This window comes from Mesoplodon mirus, assembly GCF_964341445.2.
Source record: "Mesoplodon mirus genome assembly, chromosome: 1".
Lineage (NCBI taxonomy): Eukaryota > Metazoa > Chordata > Mammalia > Artiodactyla > Ziphiidae > Mesoplodon > Mesoplodon mirus.
The window spans coordinates 19,653,616-19,674,397 of record NC_138976.1 but is presented as its reverse complement, the minus strand read 5'-3'; the positions used below and the strand labels follow the sequence as shown (position 1 = coordinate 19,674,397).

The window sequence follows — 20,782 nt, the reverse complement described above, 5'->3', positions numbered from 1 at the left end:
TAACACCCACATGATCACTGGGAGGAAGTGGAACATGGAGGTTAAGAGTATGGACTTGGAGTGAGCAGGTGTGAGTCCAAATCTAGCGCTTCCTAGCTGGGCGACCTTGGGCAAGCTGCTTACTCTTGTTCCTGAGTCTGCCACCTGTCAAAGAGGGAGAAGGACATTCCTTTTTCATATACTGTTGCAAAAATTAGTAAGATAATGTGAAGCATTTAGCGCAGTCCTAACATAGTAACTGCTCAGTAAGTGGCTAACGCGATAGCAAAGCTACCACCTGTCAGTCATCAGAGGGGGAGAGAGAGAGAGACAGAGAGAGACAGAGAGAGAGAGATGCTCGGTCCTCTCTGGCCAGAACCTAGCATGTCATCTCTCTTGCATGCTGCCGCTCCCCGCTCCCACTTTCTCTTAACATGGATTCAGTAAGAGTGTCTTCACCGGGCTTCCCTGGTGGCGCAGTGGTTGGGAGTCCGCCTGCCAATGCAGGGGACACGGGTTCGTGCCCCGGTCCGGGAAGATCCCACGTGCCGCAGAGTGGCTGGGCCCGTGAGCCATGGCCACTGAGCCTGCACGTCCGGAGCCTGTGCTCCGCAACGGGAGAGGCCACAACAGTGAGAGGCCCGCGTACCGCAAAAAAAAAAAAAAAAAGGAAAAAAGAGTGTATTCACCATCAACAAAGTATGGAACCTGCTCATGCATTTGCTGTCACTGAAGACACTGCTTACATCATCACACAGCATCCTTCCTAAGAAGGACCAGCGGAAAACTGCCCTCGGGCCTCAGGAAGAGGAATAACCAGGCTTCTCCAGCACAGTTGGTCTGTTTTCATCTTACAAATGTCCCTGACCTGCTTCCCTCTTTGTGTTGGCTGCCAGGAAGCTTGGAGTCAAATCTGTGTGCTGCCTGTAGCGGTCTGCAGCCCCACACGGCGAGTGTTCTCAGAAGGACTCTCACCTCGGCTTTCTCTCTTTCTCTCTGCCTCCAGTTTTCTTCCTCCCAATTTCCTCACTTAATCGTTTAAAACAATCTTTACTCTGTGTCTAGAAACTGACTTGAACCTTTTTTGAAATTTTGGGGGAAATAAATGGAATTAAAAATGCATACAGGCTATGGGCTTCCCTGGTGGCACAGTGGTTGAGAGTCCGCCTGCCGATGCAGGGGACACGGGTTCGTGCCCCGGTCCGGGAAGATCCCACATGCCGCGGAGCGGCTGGGCCCGTGAGCCATGGCTGCTGAGCCTGCGCGTCCAGAGCCTGTGCTCCACAACGGGAGAGGCCACAACAGTGAGAGGCCCGCGTACCACAAAAAAAAAAAAAAAAAAAAAAAAAAAAAAAAATGCATACAGGCTAAACATAACGTGCTATGCTGAACTGGACTGTATCCTAGAATAGAAAAGGGGCATTAGTGGGAAAACTGGTGAACTCTGAATAAAGTCTGTAGTTTGTTTAACAGTATTGTACCAATGTTAGTTTCTTAGTCTTGACAAACGCATCATGGTTATATAAGATGTTAACATTAGAGGAAACTGGATAAAGAACAAATGGGTAATCTCTTCGCAACTTTTCAGTAAATCTAAAATTAATACAAAATAACAAATTTATTAAATACAATCTGCATATAGAATACCACGAGATTGTCTCCTTTTGGAGTCCCAACAAGGAATCATCTTTACTTGCTGAGAGCACAGCAAGCCGGAGACCCAGGGCATTTCAGAATCACCTAGAGCCTACCTGCATCTACTCCTCTCCCCACCCCCGCCCAGGCTGGCCTGGTAACCAGCACAGTTCTAGAACCAGAATTCTGATCCCTGGATGGGAATTCCGGCTTTGCCTCTTACAGCTGTGCAGCAGTCTGAGTCCCAGATACTGTGCCTATAAAATGGGCTAACGGAAGAACTGCTTTCCCAGGAGCGTTGGGAGGTTTAGGTGATTTTATGACATAAAGTGCTTGGGAAAGAGCAGCCTGTCTCAGTCAGTCTAGGCTATATAACAAAGTACCACAGGCTGGATAGCTTATAGACAACAGACATTTATTTCTTGGAGTTCTGGAGGCTGAATGTCTGAGATCAGGGAGCCAGTGTGGTCAGGTTTTGGTGAGGACCCTCTTCTGAGTTGCAGACTGCCAACTTCTTTCTCATTGTATCCTCCCAAGGCGGAAAGACAGCCAGGGATCTCATTGGGGTCCCTTTTCTAAGGGCACTAATTCCATTCATGAGGCTCTACCTTCATGACCCAATCACCTCCCAAAGGCCACACCTCCTAGTATCATCCCTTTGGGGGTTAGGGTTTCAAGGTATGAATCTGGGAGGAACACAAATATTCAGCCCATAACACAGACCCTCAATAATTTTAACCTTTATTTGTAATGTCACTGTGAGTTTATTCCTCATTTTTTTCTGAGAAAGAGATGCTATATATTGTTATTATCTGGGAAAGGGAAGGGAAACTCAGAGAGGTAGAGGTAGAGGGATTCTCCAAGGTCACACAGCCACTAAAGCAAAAGCAGCAAAGCTGGGATCTGGACTCCAGACCCAGAGCTCTTCCCATTATGCCATGTTTCCTAAGAGAACCCCCCGAGCCACATCATGGAGGATGAGGCTGGAGTCTCATTCCTGTCTCTCTGCCACTCCAGCCTCATCCTCTGTGGCTTGGTGGGGGAAGAGGTCTCCTGACTACCACACGACCCTTCGTCTCGTCCGCATAGAGAATCCGCTTCCCTCCGTCAGTGGGGCATTCAAGGCTCTTTGTTAGGAAGGCACGACCTCATCTCGTGCCTTCTTTCCCAGCCTCACATGTGGCTAGTTGCCCATCCAGTCACACACGGTCAAACCACATGGCTCCTTCAACCAGACAGCTCCACAGCCCAGCCCGTTTACCCAGCAGCCTCTCTCGTCCCACAAGACGTGGCTCAAACGCCACCTGTACCCAGGGTCACTGCTGCTGTGGCATCCCTGACACCAGGATTTAGCCCAAAAGCATGCTGCCATTTATCTAGGTGACTAGGTGTCCTTAGTCCAGTGCCCTTGTGGACGGTCTCTGCCTCACTCACTGTCACCTCCCCCCCACAAAGCTCTGAGCCAGTTCCTGGCCCTCCCCAGCGGGGGATACAGTGTAGCAGTTAAGACCACGGGCTTTGGAATTAAGACTATTGGGCTCAAACCCTGCTCTGCAACTGATCAGCTGCATGACCTTGGACACGTCTGTTTAACCTCTACATGCCTCAGTTTCCCCAACCAGGAAATTCGGGTAATAACATACTACCCCACGGGATACGGTTTAATGAGATGATATGTGTAATGTCAATTACGGATGCTGGGCACACAGACAGCCCTCTTTAAAATGGGAGCTAATTGCTGGTTGCTCTGGATCAAATGCCAGCCCCGAGGCTGCCTGGTGCAAACCCACCCCAGCCTGCAGCTTCCTCTCCTCTTCCCTCTCCGAGTACCACAATCAACCCTGAAGTCGGGGCCATCACAGGCCATCAGCAGTGTTTCCAAAACAGCAGCCACGAAGAGCTCAAGCTGGCCTGCTGCCCAGCAGCTCGTGGGAGGCTGCCCTGCTCTGCGGATGGCTAGGAGAACTCGGGGTTCGGGAGTGGAGGCGGCTCCTGCTGCCCGCTCTGAGCCCTGAACTAGAGCCGTGCGGCCAGGGGAGGGCTCTCCGCCGGGACAGGACGTCCCGTTGAAATCAGCTACACAGGGCTCCGCACACAGGTCTCTCCCTCCCTCGCCCCAGCACGTTCAGCCTGGCGCCCCATCCCCTCCCTGGGAGTCAGGAGTCTCTCACCTTGAGCCCGCTGCTTTCCGCTTCAGAGCCCGGGTCCACGCCAGTGATGTAAATGCCCAGGCCGTACTCGGCTCCCCCACGGATGGTGAGGCCCAGGGACCGGCCGTCCCCCAGCACCAGGTTCACCTGCAGGAGGGAGGGAAGAGAGTATTCGAGGGCCTGGAGGGCACCGGGAACGTTGGGGGGCACCCCCTCCCATACTCTGACGGGCACACCTATTCAGGCCTGCAAGATCTCCTGGAACATTCCGGTTTCTGCCCCAGCTCCGCCCCTGGTTTGCTGAGTGACTTGGGGAAGCCCCTCTCCCCTCTGTGGGTCACAGGTACAAGTGTGGTAGAAGGAAGGCGCTGAGGAGAGGACCTCCAGGGACCCCTCTGGTGCTAACGCTCTAGACACTCCAGGTTTTCACGCGTTCCTCACAGCATGGTGGCCACAGACTCTCCAGGCCTCCACTGGCTGCCCTTGACTATATGCCCTTCAGTCAGGGAGTGCCCGTCAGGCTGCGGACCCTCCACCCAGCTCCCTCACCTCCCATCCTCCCACCTTAGGATCAAGGCTAAGTCCAGGTGCAGGGCCCCACCATCTGCCACCCCAGGGGTCTCCCGCCTCCCCAGGGGCCACGGCAGTGTCGCTTCAGCAGTCCTTCATTCCACAAACACAGGGAGCGCCCACTAAGCGCAGACCCAGTGCCAGGCCAGGGGGTGTGGAGATGACCCAGACACAGGCCTGCTCCCCAGGGCTCAGAGTCCTGAGGGGCAGAGAGACCAGTAAACACACCTTCACGGCACCGCGTGATCAGAGCCAGATGGGGTGACTTGCGGGCTGTGTGGGTGCAGAGGAGGAGCAACGGTCCCGCCTGGAGGTGGGGGATGGGTGGGGAGGGGCTTCCTGGAGAAAGTGACATCTCTGATGAGACTGGAGGGTGGGCAGGAGTCAACCAGGCAAGGGTAGGGCAAGGGCAAGAGGGGCATTCAGGGTCACGGGACAGCAGTAGGAGAGCACACGTCACACAGGACCAGAGAAGTGAGGCACTGTGGCCAGAGCAGGGAGCACCGGGGGTGGGATGGGGGCCGGGGAGGTGGGTGACTGGGCAGGGGAGGCTGGGGCAGATTCAGGAAGCCTCAGAATCTATGCCAGAACCTGCAGGAACCTGCAGGTTAAGTGTGCCTTGCGTCTGAAAGGGGAACTTACAAAAAGAAGTGTCCAGAACAGCTGGAACCTACCCCAAAAGGACAGAAAACATCCCGCAACAAGTTAAGACCCAGTGACGTAAGGGGCCTAAAGAGAGCACAGTGTGACCACCCACAGGAGAGGAAGGGATGGAGGTCCCGGCGGGCAATCAGGGGAGGGCAAATGTCATGGTGTTAGGGAAGCCACCCAACTAGTTTTCTATTTCCGAAAAGTCATTCATCTAAGAGTTAGCAGGGGCTCTGCACCAGCCACCAGGAGAAGCTTTCTACATTTATTATCTTCCTTCTTCGACGCCCCCCCGCCGCCGGTCAGCGGGGTGGTGCTGAAGAGGACTGACTCAAGTCCAAACTGCCCAGTGGGGGCTCGGCTGTGTGACCTTGGGCAAGTTACTTCACCTCTCTGTGCCTCAGCCTCCTCGCCTAGAAAATGAGGATGAAAATAGTGTCCGCCTTGTAAGGTTTCTAGGGAGAGGATCAAATTGAGAGACAAATGGAGGCTGGTCTCTGGCCCACAGTAAACGCTCAGTAGATGCTAGCCACTGTCGGTGCTACTTTGCACGGGACAAAACCAGACAAGGCCACACAGCCGCAGCTGACACCGACTGGCTGGCAGGCCACTGTCGGGAGACAGCCCTACCCACAGAACGACTCTACGTGGTTTGGTTCTAAGACCGTAGACTCCGCAGCATGTCAGGGAGGCCCATCCCTGTGGGAGAGTGCCAGGCCGTGCTGCCCAGTGGAGTGGCCCCAGCCCCTTTAGTCCAGAGCCAGCCCCCCATCTCCTCATCAGACACCATGACCACATTATAAGGAGAGCATCCGTGAGGCCCACAGAAGCCTCAGGGGGACTTGTGAGCAGTCACCCAGAAGAATGTCAGAGTTCTGGGAACAGCAGGCTCTGGGGACGCTTTAAGTCGGACTTGGGAACAACTTCCTAGTGCAGCTCCAGGGCTGGGAGAGGTTTGAGGTGACCTAGGTCTACCCTGGTTCACCCTGGTCCCTCATCACATCCAGGTCTGTGTGTTTGGAAGGTGACAGTGTGGTGGCTGCCTGTGTAGACTCTGAAGCCAGACTGTGGAAGTTTAATCCCGGCGATGACACTCGCTAGGTGTGAAACACTGGGCAAGTTACTTCACCTCTCTGTGCCTCAGTTTTCTCATCTATAAAATGGGGGAAACAATCACAGCAACTTTATTGGGTTGTTGTGAGTGATGAATGGGTGTATCTACTTGGAGCACTTAGAATCATGACACAGCAGAAGCACGCACACAGCGTCAGCTACTGTTATTATCTTCAAGCTGTCCCTCTTGGGCAAGCCATGGCGCTGAGCTTGGGCAGGTACGATCTGGAAAGCATGAGGAAGCCTTCTTCACGCGAGAGAATGAACATGGGCTGCTTCTCAGACAGGGACAGGCCGTGCGCACGTGAGCCGGGGCTGGTATTCCATCCAGTGCAAACCAAACCCCCACTCTGCACTGGGCACAGATTCAGGGGAGAATCTAACTGGGTCCCTGTCCTCAGAGGAACCCCTGAGCTGGAGTATTGGCTGTTGATGGCTCGCAGCTGAGTGCCTGCCAGGATCTGCCTCACCTAAGGTCACAGCCTCCCTGGAGCAGCTCCCATCCAATGACTAGCTGATGCAGACGAGCGAAAGCCTGACCCCTGCCTCAATTCAGGACAACCTTGCAAGTCACCCCCAGCTCCAGAGCTCCCTTGGGAACAGCCAAGGCCTCTGCAGAGATGGTATCACAGCCTACTCCTCCCTCCGCCCAGTCCTGTATTCCTCATGCCTTTTCTGGTGGAGTTCCCAGGGCATTGCGTTGCTGCTGTAATAAATGACCATGGATGTAGGGGCTTAAAACAACACAGATTTATTATCTCAAAGCTCTGGAGGTCAAAAGTCTACAGTGGGTCAACAGGACTGCATTCCTTCTAGAGGTTCTTGGGGAGAACCCACTTTCTTGCCTTTTCTAGCTTCTAGAGGCCACCTGCATTCTTGGGCTCATGGCCCCATCCTTCATCTTCAAAGCCAGCAGTGTAGCATCTTCTGATCTCTCTCTCTCTCTCTGCTCCTGGCATCGCACCACCTTTTTCTGACTCTGACACTCCTGCCTTCTTCTAAGGACACTTGTGATCACGTTGGGTCCATCCACATAATCCAGGATAATGTCTCTATTTCAAGATCCTCATCTGAATCACACCTGGAAAGTCCCTTTGCCATGTAAAGTGACCTGTTCACAGGCTCCAGAGATTAGGAGGTAGACGTCTTTGGGGCATCATTACTCTGTCTACCACAGGCACATTCCTATAAACCTCTTTCAGGGAAATCTTGGTCTCAGAGTCCATTCCTGGGAGCCTGAGCACAGGCAGAGCATCCCAGAAATATGACTTCCAAGCCCTGAGGGCTGAGGGGGTCAACCAGGGCAAGGGGAGGGCAAGAATGTGTGCAAAAGCTCAGAAACAGGACAGAGAAAGGCCCCCTGGGATCACTGCAGGGTTCTGTTTGGTGGGAGAGTGGCAGGGAAGGAAGGTATGGCACTCGCCTGTGGTGGGGGGCAGTGAGCGAGGTCAACAAGCCTGGGCTTCAAGCAGGAGAGAAAAGGCTCAGATTCGGATTTTAGGAAGACTCCTGGGGAGGGCTAGCAGCAGACGAGGCCAACTTCTGGAGCTCCTTTAAGACAAGGTGTGTGCCTTACGACGTGGGTGGGGTGAGGGAAGGCGAGCTTCACACCTGGGGGACGTCAGTGAGGCTGGCTGAGGACAGAGTGGCAGTTACCGCCTCAAACCCGGATGGACCCTTCCTGCAGGCTGTGCTGCTGCGGCATGGAACAAGGCAGGCCTGGCCTGGGGGCCTCACACCAAGGCTCCAGCCCAGTTCACTTGGTGTCGTGGGTCAGTCCCTCCCCCATTCCCACCCCCACCTGGTCTCTCCAGCTCCGGGACATGAAGATTCTGGGGGGAGAGAGCAGACAGGAACCCAGGAGCACACAGACGGCTGTGGTCCCCGCGTTTGAATAGTAAGGATGAAAACAAACCCCACTGCCTGCCAGTCACTTCCCCATAAATCCTTCACATGGGAATAAAACGGAGTCTTCATCCCAGGACTGTAATAACAGACCTATCAACAGCAGGGTATCTGCTTCAATCACCTGCTGGAAACTCCACCAGCACTTGGCAGGAAACAAAACTCACCTATGGGAAAGGGCACTAAGCTATGAGAGGCAGCCTGGCACAGTGAAAAGAATATCATTCCCACCAATAATAAGAATATAATGATAACTCACTAAATCAATTGGTTACTAAACGTATTGAGTCTTTCCTAGATCCCAGGCATTGTGCTCAGCACTTTACATGCCTTACTTTGTTGAGTCCTCTCTCCTCCTCTATGGTTTCTCTTATTATCCCCATTTTCCAGGTAAGGAAAGTGAGGCCAGAGAGGTGAAGTGACATGGCCAAGGTCAAACAGCTGGCAGAGCCCAGGCATTTAATCAGCTCACTGCACTGCCTCCCACAGGCCTGAGTTCGTATACTGGTTCTGCCCTTTACTCCTGGGCAACCCTGGGGCAGGGCCTGTTGCTTTTCTGATCTTCAGTTTCCCCATCAGTGAAATGAGAGTTGCACAGCTTGCCCGGCGCAGGCACTGCCATCCCCCTTCCCACCTTCCTCTAGAACCCCAACCCTGTCCAGGAAGCAGCGTGAGCAGCCTCAGGAGATGACATCAATAAACATTTGGGGACAAAAATGATATGAAAGGTACCTAGCACCTAGGAAGCATTGGATAAATGATGGCTGTTACTGCAATGAATTACTATGCCCCAGGCACTATCCTCTGTGCACATGATTTATTGATTCTTGAAACAGCCCCATATGGCTGCTATGACCATCCCCAAACCATGGCTAGGGAAGCTTAAGTGACTCACCCAAGGTCAAGTGTCTCACCCAAGGTCACACAGTCAGGGAGTTCTGATACCAGGTGCGATACTGTGATTTATACTAAGAAATATGTATTTTGTCTTTGTCTTCGTTCCTGGCACTGAGCTCCTGAAACCTTTGTAAATTCCTAGGTGATAAGAGCACTAAGCACATCTGTTGTTCTAATGAGGTGACTCTGATTGGCCTTCTGGAGGGTGGCTGGTCCCCAGAAAGAGCAAGCCATGATTAGAAGCTTGGAATTTTCAGCCCCACCCCAATTTCTCTAGAGAGGGAAGAGGGGCTGGAAGTGGAGTTAATAACTGATTGTGCACGGGACTTCCCTGGTGGTCCGGTGGTAAGGAATCCGCCTTGCAATGCAGGGGACGCGGGTTCGATCCCAGGTCAGGGATCCCACATGCCGCAGGTAGCAACTAAGATCCCACATGTCGCGGGTAGCAACTAAGCCTGCGTGCCACAACTACTGAGCTCGTGCGCCTCAACTAGAGAGAGAACCCGCACACCACAACTAGAGAGAAGCCCACGTGCCACAATGAAGAGTCCGCGCACCACATCGAAATCCCGCATGCCGCAACTAAGACCCGACGCAGCCAAAAAAATAAATAAAAATTTTTAAAAATTGATCATGCCTACATGATGAAGGCTCCACAAAAATCCCAATAGTATGGGGTTCAGAGAGCTTCTGGGTCAGTGAACAGGTGGAGGTACGGGGAGAGTGGTGCACCTGGAGGGGGCATGGAAGCTCTGCACCCCTTCCCACATAACCTGCCTTACACATCCCTTCCATCTGGATGTTCATCTGTATCCTTTACCGTATCCTTTTATAATAAACTGGTGCACAGTAAGTAAACTGTTTTCCTGAGTTCTGTGAGTCACTTTAGCAAATTAATCAAAGCTGAGACGGGGTCAGGGGAACCTCTGAGTTACAGCCGATCAGTCGGAAGCACAGCTGATAACCTGGACTTGCAACTGGTATGTGAAGTGGGGACAGGTAGGGGGTTGTTTCATGGGACTGAGTCCTTAGCCTGTGGGACTGGACACTCTCTCCAGGTAGACAGTGTCAGAATTGAGTTAAATTGTAAGACATCCAGCTGGTGTCGCAGAGAATTGCTTGGTGGGAACCCCCCACCCACCCACATCTGGTGTCAGAAGCGCTGTGAGTGTGATGGTAAAGGAGAAACACAGGAGGAGAACTGTAGGTTTTTCTTCAGAGCCGGTCCCAAAGGCTCCTTGCCTTCCATTCCCAGCTGGGCCCCAGCCTGAGCTAAGGGGCAGGCCCCTCCTTATCTCTGCGGCTGCTGAAGGCATGAGCTTGGGGGAGCAGCCGCTGCTGCAGAGGGTCTGCCTGCTCAGCCCGGAGCGGGGCCTTGGGACCGAGCAACCACTGAGACTTGCTCACTTGCTCATGGGCCAGTGACCCTGGCAGGGGGCAGTAGGGGACTTTGAGCCCTGCATTTTAATTCAGTCATTCATGTAATAAATACTTACTGAGCACCTCCACTGTGCCAGGCACTGATCCAGGCACTTTGGGCGTACCAGGGCCCAGAACCAAGAGCCTTACACAGTGATGGGGAGAGGAGGCCCTACCACCGTCTCCATGTTATAGAAGAGGAGATTCAGGCTCAGAGAGGTTATGTAACTTATCCAAGGTCACACAGCTGGCAAGTGGTGGAGCCAGGACTTGAACCCAGGCAGCCTGGTTCCAGTGTCTTACTCTCCCTGCCTCGCTGACACCATACTATCTAACTCCCACAACAGACCTGTTCCAGTTTTTTCATACAGAGGCTACATCTGTACTATAGAGGCTGGGGGTTAGCCCAGAATGGGAAGCTGGAACACTGAACAACTCTGCACCCTGTTCGCCTCTGACGATGTGATGGTGACTTGAGAGCAGACAGGCCTGATTCCCAGAGGTGCTACCTGTGTCCTTCCCTTCTGTTCCTTCCTTCAGCCTCATGGGATGGTTCTCACACTTCAGTATGGAGAAGGGCATTCCTAGCAAGGGCTGCCAAACCAGAACCAGCTTCAGTGGATGGCTTAGGAGGTTTTCAAGGGTAATTTTGCTACATGTGATTTTTACATCACTATTGCCCTGAGAACTCATTTCCCTAGAAGGTGTGTTCCCACTGGGGTTGAGGTTAGGATTTTTGAAGTTTGGCATGGGAAGTCTGGGAGGCTGGTGGTGGCTATCTGGAATATTAGCTGAGACCAGTCTGCTGGAGGCCAGGGGGCCAGAAGTGAGGGCTCCAGAGACATTTCCCCCATGCCCTTAACAGGAAAAGGGGGGCTCCATGTTGTATCAGCAAAAGGAGGAATGGGGTGGGGGCGTGTAGAAGCTTCAGCCTGGAGCTATAAAATCTGTGAAGGCTTCTCTGGTGTGGTTCAGGGTATTTCCTGCCTCCTGAGGTATCTGGGTCCTCCCTGGAGCATGATTCCCTCAGCCTTTGCCTTCTACATTCCTATATACGTTACTCTAAGACTCCCAGAGGGCACCCTACATCCTCCCAATCCTCCCACCCACTCAATTCCAGTGGCAGGGTCCTTCTCTCTAAGACTTGAAGATGCCATGCTCATTCCCACCTCAGGGCCTTTGCACATGCTGTCCTTGCTGCCTGGCATTTTCAATGCTCAGAACGGTACGTGGCAGCTCCATCTTCCTCTCTCAGTCTCAGCTCAGAAGTCATCTCCTCAGAGAGGTTTTCCCTGCCCACCTCATCTGAAACAGAGCCTCCCTCCCCATCACCCTCTAACCCTCTTCCTGATTTTATTTCCTTCCATCAATCTTCACCACCTTAATTACCTTGCTCATTTATGCTCATTTCTGGATTTTTGTCTCACGCCTCCTACGACTTCCGAACTCACTGGAAGCTTCCCCAGAGCAAGGCTTCATGTCTCTTGTCCATTTCTCCATTCCCACCTCCCATAACAGCGTCGGGCATAGGTGCTCGCTAAGTGTGGACTGACTCGCTCAATGGGTCCTAGTTGCCGCAGTGCCCCCTGAATGTCGGATTTTGCATCTGTAAAACGTGCATAAGGACACCTACCCCCTGGGGAAGCCACGAGGATTCAGTGAGATGCTGCAAGCACAGAGCCAGCACATGGTGAGCTCTTTCTATTTTAAGTTCATGCCCTATACAGGGAAGAGCTTGAGAAAAAGATAAAGCAAGTTCTCTACCCACCCTGGAAGGCTGGCCTTGAAAATGACTCAATGCCACAGGCTGTGCTGCTTTCTCAAGATGGCCAGAGAGCAACATCGCCTGGCGGGGAGGGGGATATGAGCCCACCTCTGCAACCCTGGCCACCTTGAAGAAGCCCAGGCAGGCTCTGACGGTGCACACGAACTGGCTACCCCACTACATCCTGCCTGGCACAGAAGCCCCCGCCATCTCTGCCGCTTCTTGCATATCGACATTTGAGCAAAGAACACAAAACACATTAAATAAATGTTATGCTCTTATGGACAGGAAAAGAGAGCTGAGAAAGAGTCTCCAGAGGGAAGGCGGTTGGCTCAGAGCCCCAAGCTGTGTCAAGGTCTTAAAACACCAGAGACCAAAGTCATGGTCATGCTTTGACCATGGTCATGTTCACACCAAACTCATGCTTACAGGAATAACTTTCTTGGTCCCAGAAGCAACCATAGGGCACAATGCAAACAGCACCCGGAGTGAACCTTAAATATCAGGGGGACCATCTCTCACTCCTTTCTAAAGAAACAGTCATGGTCTTGGGGAGGAAGGCTCTGTAGGGGGCATCTACTGATGCCCCTGGCCGTCTTCTTCAGGTTACAACACCCCATGGTGCTTTGGGCTACAACCCCTCCTCCACCGGCCACAGTCTTGGTGTTTCTGTCCATCAAAGGGCACCTCCCCGCCAGCCAATCAGGTGCTCCCTCCCTGGAATATGAATCTTGAGGGGAAGGATGCAGAGAACAGAAACCATGGGGATCCCTTTCTTCCTGGAGACTGCACCCTGAGCCCCTCAGCTTCAGTTCTGGGGCTGCCCACACCCTTCCAGTAAATTCTGACTTTGTGGAAGGTGACCAGGACCAGTTCCTGGTTTCTCTTCCTTACAACCTGAGACCCACACTGCAAAAGGTGCCCTGTGGAGCTTGGAGTCATGGCAGCTGCGTGTGGCCATGGCCTGGGTCTGAACCACTGAGACGTTAAATCATCTCTAGTGTAAATCATCCGAGCTTTCTCTCTTCCTCTTTCCACTCTAGGGGCTACAGGGGGACTAGGCTTCAACCAGAAGGGGGCGGTATCCCAGAGGATGGCAGAGGGAGAGCAGAGCTGCCCCATCAGCCTAGATGGTCCCCTTTACCCTGCTATGTGAGGGGAAGATGATCTAGGTTATTTAAATCATGGTATTGGGGCTCTTGCGGCAGCAGCTTGGTGTGAATTACGACATGTGGTGCAAAGGTTAAAACGAAAAGAAAACCCTTCAGTTGGGACTTGAGGGAGAGACGAAGGCCAGAGCCCCTACAGGCCAACCCCCTTCTTCCAGCCTCTAAGAAACTTCCCTATTCTGGATCTGGCAAGGAGAATGTGGCCTTGATGGCCAGCCCGCCATTCCCAGCCCTCCACCTCCAGGAGGCCCGGCGAGGCCAAGGCCCAGAGGCTCACCTTTTTCTCATCCCCGCCTTGCAGGAGGTGTAGGGTGCTCCTCCGGTCACCCTCGTGCTGCCGCAGGGTGCTGCCATGGGGTGGGGGCAGGCCCGAGGGCGGAGAGATGCTGCGGCCTTGGGGGTCTACCCAGGTGTAGATATGGTTGGTGACGTAGCCGCCGGGGATGCGCCCCGCTGAGTACACCGACAGCACCAGCTTCTTGGAGCCCTTGAGAGCCTAGAGAGAGAGAGAGAGACACGAGTTAGCAGGAAAGGGGACGGTGAGGGATTATCCAGAACTTGCTTCCTCTCAGGACCCCGCCCATGGAGCAGGGACCAGCTCGTAAATGTCTTCCCTTTACTAGCCCTCAATTTTGTCCTACGGAAATGAGGACACCTGTCTCACCCCACTCTGGCCCCCGTCTTGAAGTAGTCCAAACACGTGGAATAGGACCTCTCAGCGTACCTGTGCAGGACAGAGCAGGCCTACAACTGCATCCTTATGAGGGCCTGCTGGGCGGGCCTCAGGGAACTTGGATTCTGAGCGTTCCCACCATTCCCTAACAATAAGGGCAGCTTGCCGTGCCTGGATTATTTGTGCAAACCATGTGGGGGCCTGGGATGTGGGTACAGACGGAGGTGCCTACCTCTGGTGCTGAGTCTCTAATGAGCATCCCTGGTAGACAACATTCCGCACGTGTTGTTACAACTCAGTGCTGCAGGAATCAAGCCCATCCTGTGTGGCTGTACAGAGAGAGGACTCAGACGCTCCTGCCTGGTTTCCTGCAGACTTTGCCTCGCGTGCTGCTCCTGTGTTCACTGTGCTGTGTATCCTTTTGCTGTAACAAATCTTAGCCACAAGCCCAATCATATGCTGAACCCGTGAGCCCTTATGGAAACTGGGGGTGGCCTTGGTGACCCCGATAAATTACTAGACAAGAGAGTCAAGAGATAAAAATACTGATACTAATGGTGGCTTAACAATGATCAAGGGTCTGTATGTAAGAAACACTTGGCTCTGTACCTGATGTGCTTTAGCCCCTGAAATCCTCATGGAATCCAATCCAATCCAATGATTTAGCGGAAGCAAACGAGCGAAATGACCTGCCCGCACAGCCAGTACGGGGTTCCTTTTGTACAGCAACTAATTTTGAGTGTGCATACCACCTTGACTCGACACACTTTCTAGTGTGGGGATGGAACAGCCACAGGGAGAGGTGAACCCAAACTCTGAGCCCTGGGAGCGGCCATGTTGCTTTCCCATGATGCACCTGTACTAACACAAAGCCCTTTATTCAGGAAGACGGTCACTTAGCAGTGGGATTAACAGCAAACATACCCCTAAACCTGGGACTTCTGAGCCAATGAGAGATAGCACCTGCCCGTGGGAAAATTCACGCTGCCGTTAAAATTGCATTTTACAATCATTACAAAGTATTTGTAATGCCATGGATGTGTGATACATTTTAATGTTAAGTGCGGTCAAAAGGATATAAATCCTGTCTTACAGTGTGACCTCAGTTATGTTAAGAGAAAAATTACACAGGAAAGAAGAAAGGAAACTGAGGAGTAACATGCCAAGAAGCGCTTCTCTCGGGGTGGCAGAATTATGGGTGATTATTATTTTGTCCTTCCTGTTTCTCAATATTTTCCAAATGTTCCGGAATGCGTTCAATGCCGGACAACAGCAATATACATAAAAGGGTAGGGAGGCACTTAGCTCTCTGAATCTGTGGAGCACCGGGTTCTACTGACCCCCCAGTTCTCTTGGCAGACAAAAGGGGTCAAGGGTGGGGCTTTCAAAGACAGTGAGTGGGGAGCCCTGGCTGGGCGGGGCTGCCAGACAGGGACACTGGGCCACAGGACTGGACACTCTGACATCTGAACCTCTTCCAGAGGAGGACGGGCAAGCTGGAGTGACCCTCAATTCCACAGCTTAATGCCAGTCCCGGGTGGAGGGATAACGAGAGGATGGCAGCTCTCCAAAATCCTGCTTGTGAACTAGATTTCTGAGAAGATGAGCAGAGAAGGATTGTACAGTGTTCTTTTCCCATTCCCTGGGACTTCCCTGACAGGACAGTTGGGAAAATAAAACCTCTGTGAAGTTTGAGATGCAGGATGGAGGAAGCCGTAGACCAAGTGGGCTTCTGCCAGAACTCAGGGCATGAGCACCCTCCGCAGAAGCCCCTGCAGCCTCTGAGCGGTCTTCCCGACCCTTCTGCCCTGCCCCCTGCTCCCTCCTCCTCCGTGAAGGTACTGCTGCAGCTCTGATGCTGCTCCAACTGGCCTGCCTCTTCTTTGCTCCCTTCCCTGGACAGACGGTGAGTCTGAGCCCCATCACTCATCAACAAGGGCTGACCGAGCCTACTGTGTGCTGGGCCTGGAGAGAGCAAAGTGGGCATATCCTCATGGCACCTACAGCCTGGAGAGAGACAAGGCTCTGTCAGGCACACAGTAGGTCCTCAGAAAAACCTGGTTGTCCTGACTGGATGAGGAAGCACATATATGGCCTCCAAAGAAATCATAGCATGCACAGGCATCATCCTGCAGCCACCTTCCTCATCTGATCCGGAAGGCTGCGCTGGAACTAGGGACGGGGAAGGCAAGTGGAAAGAATGGACGTTGTGGATTTGGGCAGCACTGGATTTAAGTCGCTTCTGTCACTTGTAGGTCAGGAGCCCTGGGGCCGGCTGCTTCCTCTCTGAAAGTAGCCCACATGGGATGCAAGACAATGCCCACCTCTCAGGATTGCGTGGGTTAAATGAAACAGTGTGCTTGAGGGCCGGGCCTCTGCACACAGTGGGGGGTCAGCAGGTAGCAGAGCCCACTCGCCTCTCCTCCCAGGAGTGATCACATTGAGAAGGGAAACCAGGTGTACATAAGCATTGTCCAAGGAGTTAAAAAAAAAAAAAAAAAAAAGAGGTGTCTGAGAGAATGAAAACCAATGCACAGTGCATGATTTGTATTCTGTATTGCTGGCAGTCGTGGCATTCTCTTGGTCAGTTCTATAAATAGGCAAGCAGCAACCTTGAGAACGGAGAGAATGTTAATGACTTTGATGAGAACACCAGCACGGAGAGCTGGCGCCGGAGAGGGCCTGGGAGGTCACTGAGCCTCCTAAGTGCTGCCCGTCCCCAGTGTGGTCCAGAAGGGGACGCTGGCAACCCGAGATGGGAAGGGACTGAGAGGGTACAGCCCAGACACAGGAGGCCAGCCCTGGACAAGCCTCTTCGCCTCTGCACCTCAGTTTCCCCATCACAAGACTGTGGGACCAGAAAATCTGACGGCCACTCAAGCCTAGACCATTCTGGAACCTCTGATATTGGCTCTTTGTTGGGGGCGTAAATATAGGCTTTCCTTGGGTCTTGGAGAGCACGAATATCATCATCCACTGCATCATCATCCATCTTTATTTTCCTGGCAAAACTGAAGAAAAAACGAGATTCCTGAGACAGCACTTTCCACATCCAAGCAGGCTCTGGGAATATGGTCTTGGTGCCGTGGCCATTAGAACCCAGAGGGAAGGCCTCCATCCATGGTGCTTTGACTAAACCTTGTGTGTCACACAGGGAAGGCGAGGAGGAGGGGATGGTCTAGGAATTCAGTTTCTACTTTCTCACTGCCTTCTTGTCTCCTTTTTTTTACAAACAACCGCTTGCTTATTTTAAAAGGTGTCACTGAACGGAGGGGTTAATTCCTAAAAAGATCTGGCCGGTGCTTTCTTGCCCTGACAACCCTTCCACCTGCCTTCCACACTTACTCACCATTGCTACCTTGATCCCCGAGGCTCAGGCCATCTGGAGGATAGTGTGGTTAGGTGCCCAGGCCATTCATTTCACAGAACTGGTGGCTTATCTCACTGGCGAGCCTCAGTAGCAAGCAGCCCTATGCAGTAGGGCAAAGTAGAAAGAACTCTGGCTGTGAAACCGAGACCCAGGCATGTCCCTGTTGTGCCACTGTCCTGCTGGGTGGTCGGGGGCTACGTCCTCCTCTTGCTGGGCCTCGGTTTTGCCAACTGGCAATGAATGGGTTAGAATCCCTGATTGCTAAGCTCCTGCCCCAAATTAAACTTCAATGTCCTCTGGTTCATTGCTGTATTTAGAAGAAAAGAAGTTGCTATCAGGTCCCTGAACCAGATCTTGAACCTGGAGGCTCTGAGGTTCCATATCAGTTGGGAGGGACCAAAAGGGTTTAAGAAAACACCAGAAAGGCAGACGGAGCATCTCAGGTGTTGCAGGATGCACACCCCAACTCGGCTCTATCATGGGCAGCAGAGGGACCTTCAAAGGGACCTGAGGGCTGGGGGGACACACTCCAATGGGACTACAACTGTGTTTCCCTGCTCTTTGTAGACAGCTGCTTATGTGTGGTACCTTAAGCTACCTTAAAGCAGCCTGCATGCTCTGCCTGTGACTGTGGGTGACTGTCAACCACACCCCTCTCCTGCTGCAGCAACCTGCAGAATCAGCCAGTCTCCGGAATCAATTGCTTATAAGCTGTGCCACCTCACACAAGTTACCAAACCTCTCTGTTCATCTGTTTCCCTCCTGTAAAATGAAGGTCTCTTTTCTACTCTCTCTATAGGTAGAGGAACCCTATTAGCACAGTGCCTGATAATTAAAGAGTCCAATGAGCTAAGGCTAAACAAATCCCATGAGATCTAGAGAAAGTCCACTGCAAGCAAGAGCCGCCACCAGAGGCCTCCGCTCCCCTGCGTGTTATCACATTTACTGATGAAACTTGACCGAGGGGCTTACCAGCATTCCACCAGGTCAGATCACGGAAATCTCGACCTGACCCGGCAGATGGCATGGCTAAGATACGACCCATCACCAGATGACTACTCAGACTGCGTGCTATGATTGTAGAACTGTAAACTGTATGTGGATGTCTTCAAACTTAATAACTTGCTACTTGGATTAATGCTCTCCAGAGGCAAATCTGCCTCACTCAGCTCTTCAGAGCTGACTCTGACACCCCAACATCACAGTCCAGGCGATAGAATTCTCTGCTCGGCAGAGGACTGAGAGATAGACTGGAGATGGCTACAGAGTGAAGGGACTGGGGGGCGGGGTGTTAGCACGGCAGATGCACACGTGCTCCTGTGTTCAAAAACATGCACCAAAGTGCAAGCACAAGGTCACAAGACCATTAGACTACTGTCTGGAGGGGCAGGTACAAAAGAAGTGTTTCAGAAAAGTCTCGAGTAAGGACATATAATGGTAAGTCATCCAGCTTATTTCAGGGCAAGGTTTTCTCTTCTGGGGAACAGAGGGGAGCTGGTCTAAGACCCAGGTTAGTGATGGGGAAGAGAGGGAAGGATGTGCTACCCTGCTCTTCCTGACCCCACCTTGCCTGGTTGGGCTTTGGGTTCAGACTCACTGGGCACCAATCCTGGCTCTGAGGTTGACCTGCTGTGTGGCACAGAGCAAATAACCTAACCTCTCTGTGCCTGTTTCTGCATTTAAAATGCAACTGTTGTAAGGATTATTAAGATAATGTAAACTGCCTCTATAGTACATAGCACAGAGTAGGTACTAACTAAATGCACATGAATTCCCTTCCTAAGTCTACCAGCTTCTTCTCCCAAACAAAAGCCCTAGAAATTTTCTAAACCTCCCATCTACATGAATACAAATACATGAGCAACTTTAGCCCCTCCCTCCCAACTTTCCTCCTCTTCAGCAACTTCCTTCTTTCCTTTAATCCACACTTCCTCATATCAGCCCCGCCTTTGATACTCAGCCCCTTTCCCACCACCTCCAGGAAGCCTTCCTAGATAGTGAGTGACTCCCCTTCTCGGAGAGCACCCAGCACGCTTGCATGTTTTTGTTGCCATCTATACTATAGCCTCTGCATTACCTTCATACATTCTGTCTCTAAGACTACAAGACAAGTTCCTTAAGGCACAATGCGTGTTCTGTTTTCTTTAAACCCTCCCCCTGTTCCTTCTACTTCACTTACTTACCCATTCATTCATTTCATTCATTTGCTCATTCATTCAAGATATCCACTGGGCTTTTGAGATGCCAGGCAGCCGCCAGGAATTTGTTCAAATGAGGCCACAGAAAGAGCAGTACACTAGCCTGGGGCTCAGGCAGCCCTGGGTCACCATTCCATGCTTCTGCACACTCACGTGAGCATACACACCTCAGACACACGTGGAATTCGGAGAGAGAAGCAGAAGAGGGAATGGTTAAGAGCCGCAGCTCTGAAGCAGGGCTGCAAGGATTACCATCCCGGCTCTGCTACCCGCCGATGGCAACCCCAGGCAAGTTACTTAGCCAGTCTGTACCCTAGCTTCCCAGGCATAAGATGGGATAATAGTAGTATTGTCTCACAGGGCAGTGGTGAGGATTAAATTAGTTAATATACATAAAGTGTTTAGTGCCTGGAAGATAGGTAAGAGGTACAGAAGGGTTAGGTGTTATTATTACAGAGAACCCAGAGTAGAAGTCTCAATTCACCATCCATGGTAACCACACACAGCTACATTCTGGTGTCTGTCCTTCCCGACTTCTTGTGTGCATTTTACAAACACGTGGATGTTCACACACAAAACTATTGTTGTCTGAGGTTTATACAGGTTGACTCACACTTAAGATTTCATTGATATCTTTTTTTTAAGCTAAAAAATATATTTTGAAGCTTCTTCCTCAAAAGATCCCCTCTTCCAACACTACATGGCATTCCCTTGCAGAGATGCACAACCACTGAATTCCCACTCCCCTATTGCTGGACATTTATGTTGCTTCTCACTTTTGCCAGCACGAGCAATCTGCGATAACATACTTTTACGTGCATCTTGGAGCACACGTGCATCTAATTCTCTACACCAGAGAAAAGTGGAATCCCAGAGGCAGTGGGCTGTCTTTTTTTCATATGCAACCCTGTCCCTCTCTGTGTAGTTCCTATAACTACCTGCAGGGAGCAGCGCTGTGAAACCTGGACCTATAGGAGGCCTGAATGCCCCCCATCTATGGGCGCTGTGGATGGAAGAGGGCTGTGCAGCTATCTTTTCCCGAAGCAGAGCTCAATGTGGCGCAGGGATCCATCCTCTTTCATGCCTTCTTCCACAGGCTCCAGAAGTCTCCCCGTTTAGGCAAATCTTGGCTCTATCTTCCAATCCCTTCTGGGGACCAAAGTATTATAAAGCATCAAAATAAAAAGGTGGCTGAGGGGGAGGACCCCTCAAGAGTTTTTCAGTAAAAGGTATACTCACTAGAAAACCGTTCCCAGACATAGTTCCACGTCTTCCTAGCTATGAGAGTTCA

At 52.0% G+C, this 20,782-nt stretch overlaps 1 protein-coding gene across 5 annotated transcripts in view; it reads right to left on the bottom strand.

Moving 5' to 3' along the window:
• WHRN (whirlin) overlaps positions 1 to 20,782 on the bottom strand; it is a 93,172-nt gene that overhangs the window by 53,091 nt on the left and 19,299 nt on the right. For all 5 annotated transcript variants that reach the window (XM_082627269.1, XM_082627265.1, XM_082627266.1 and 2 more), the window contains exons 2-3: positions 13,528 to 13,746; positions 3,786 to 3,911 (exon numbers count right to left, since the gene is read on the bottom strand). In XM_082627269.1, the coding sequence (XP_082483395.1) occupies positions 3,786 to 3,911; positions 13,528 to 13,746 (345 nt within the window). The remainder of the gene's footprint in view (positions 1 to 3,785; positions 3,912 to 13,527; positions 13,747 to 20,782) is intronic.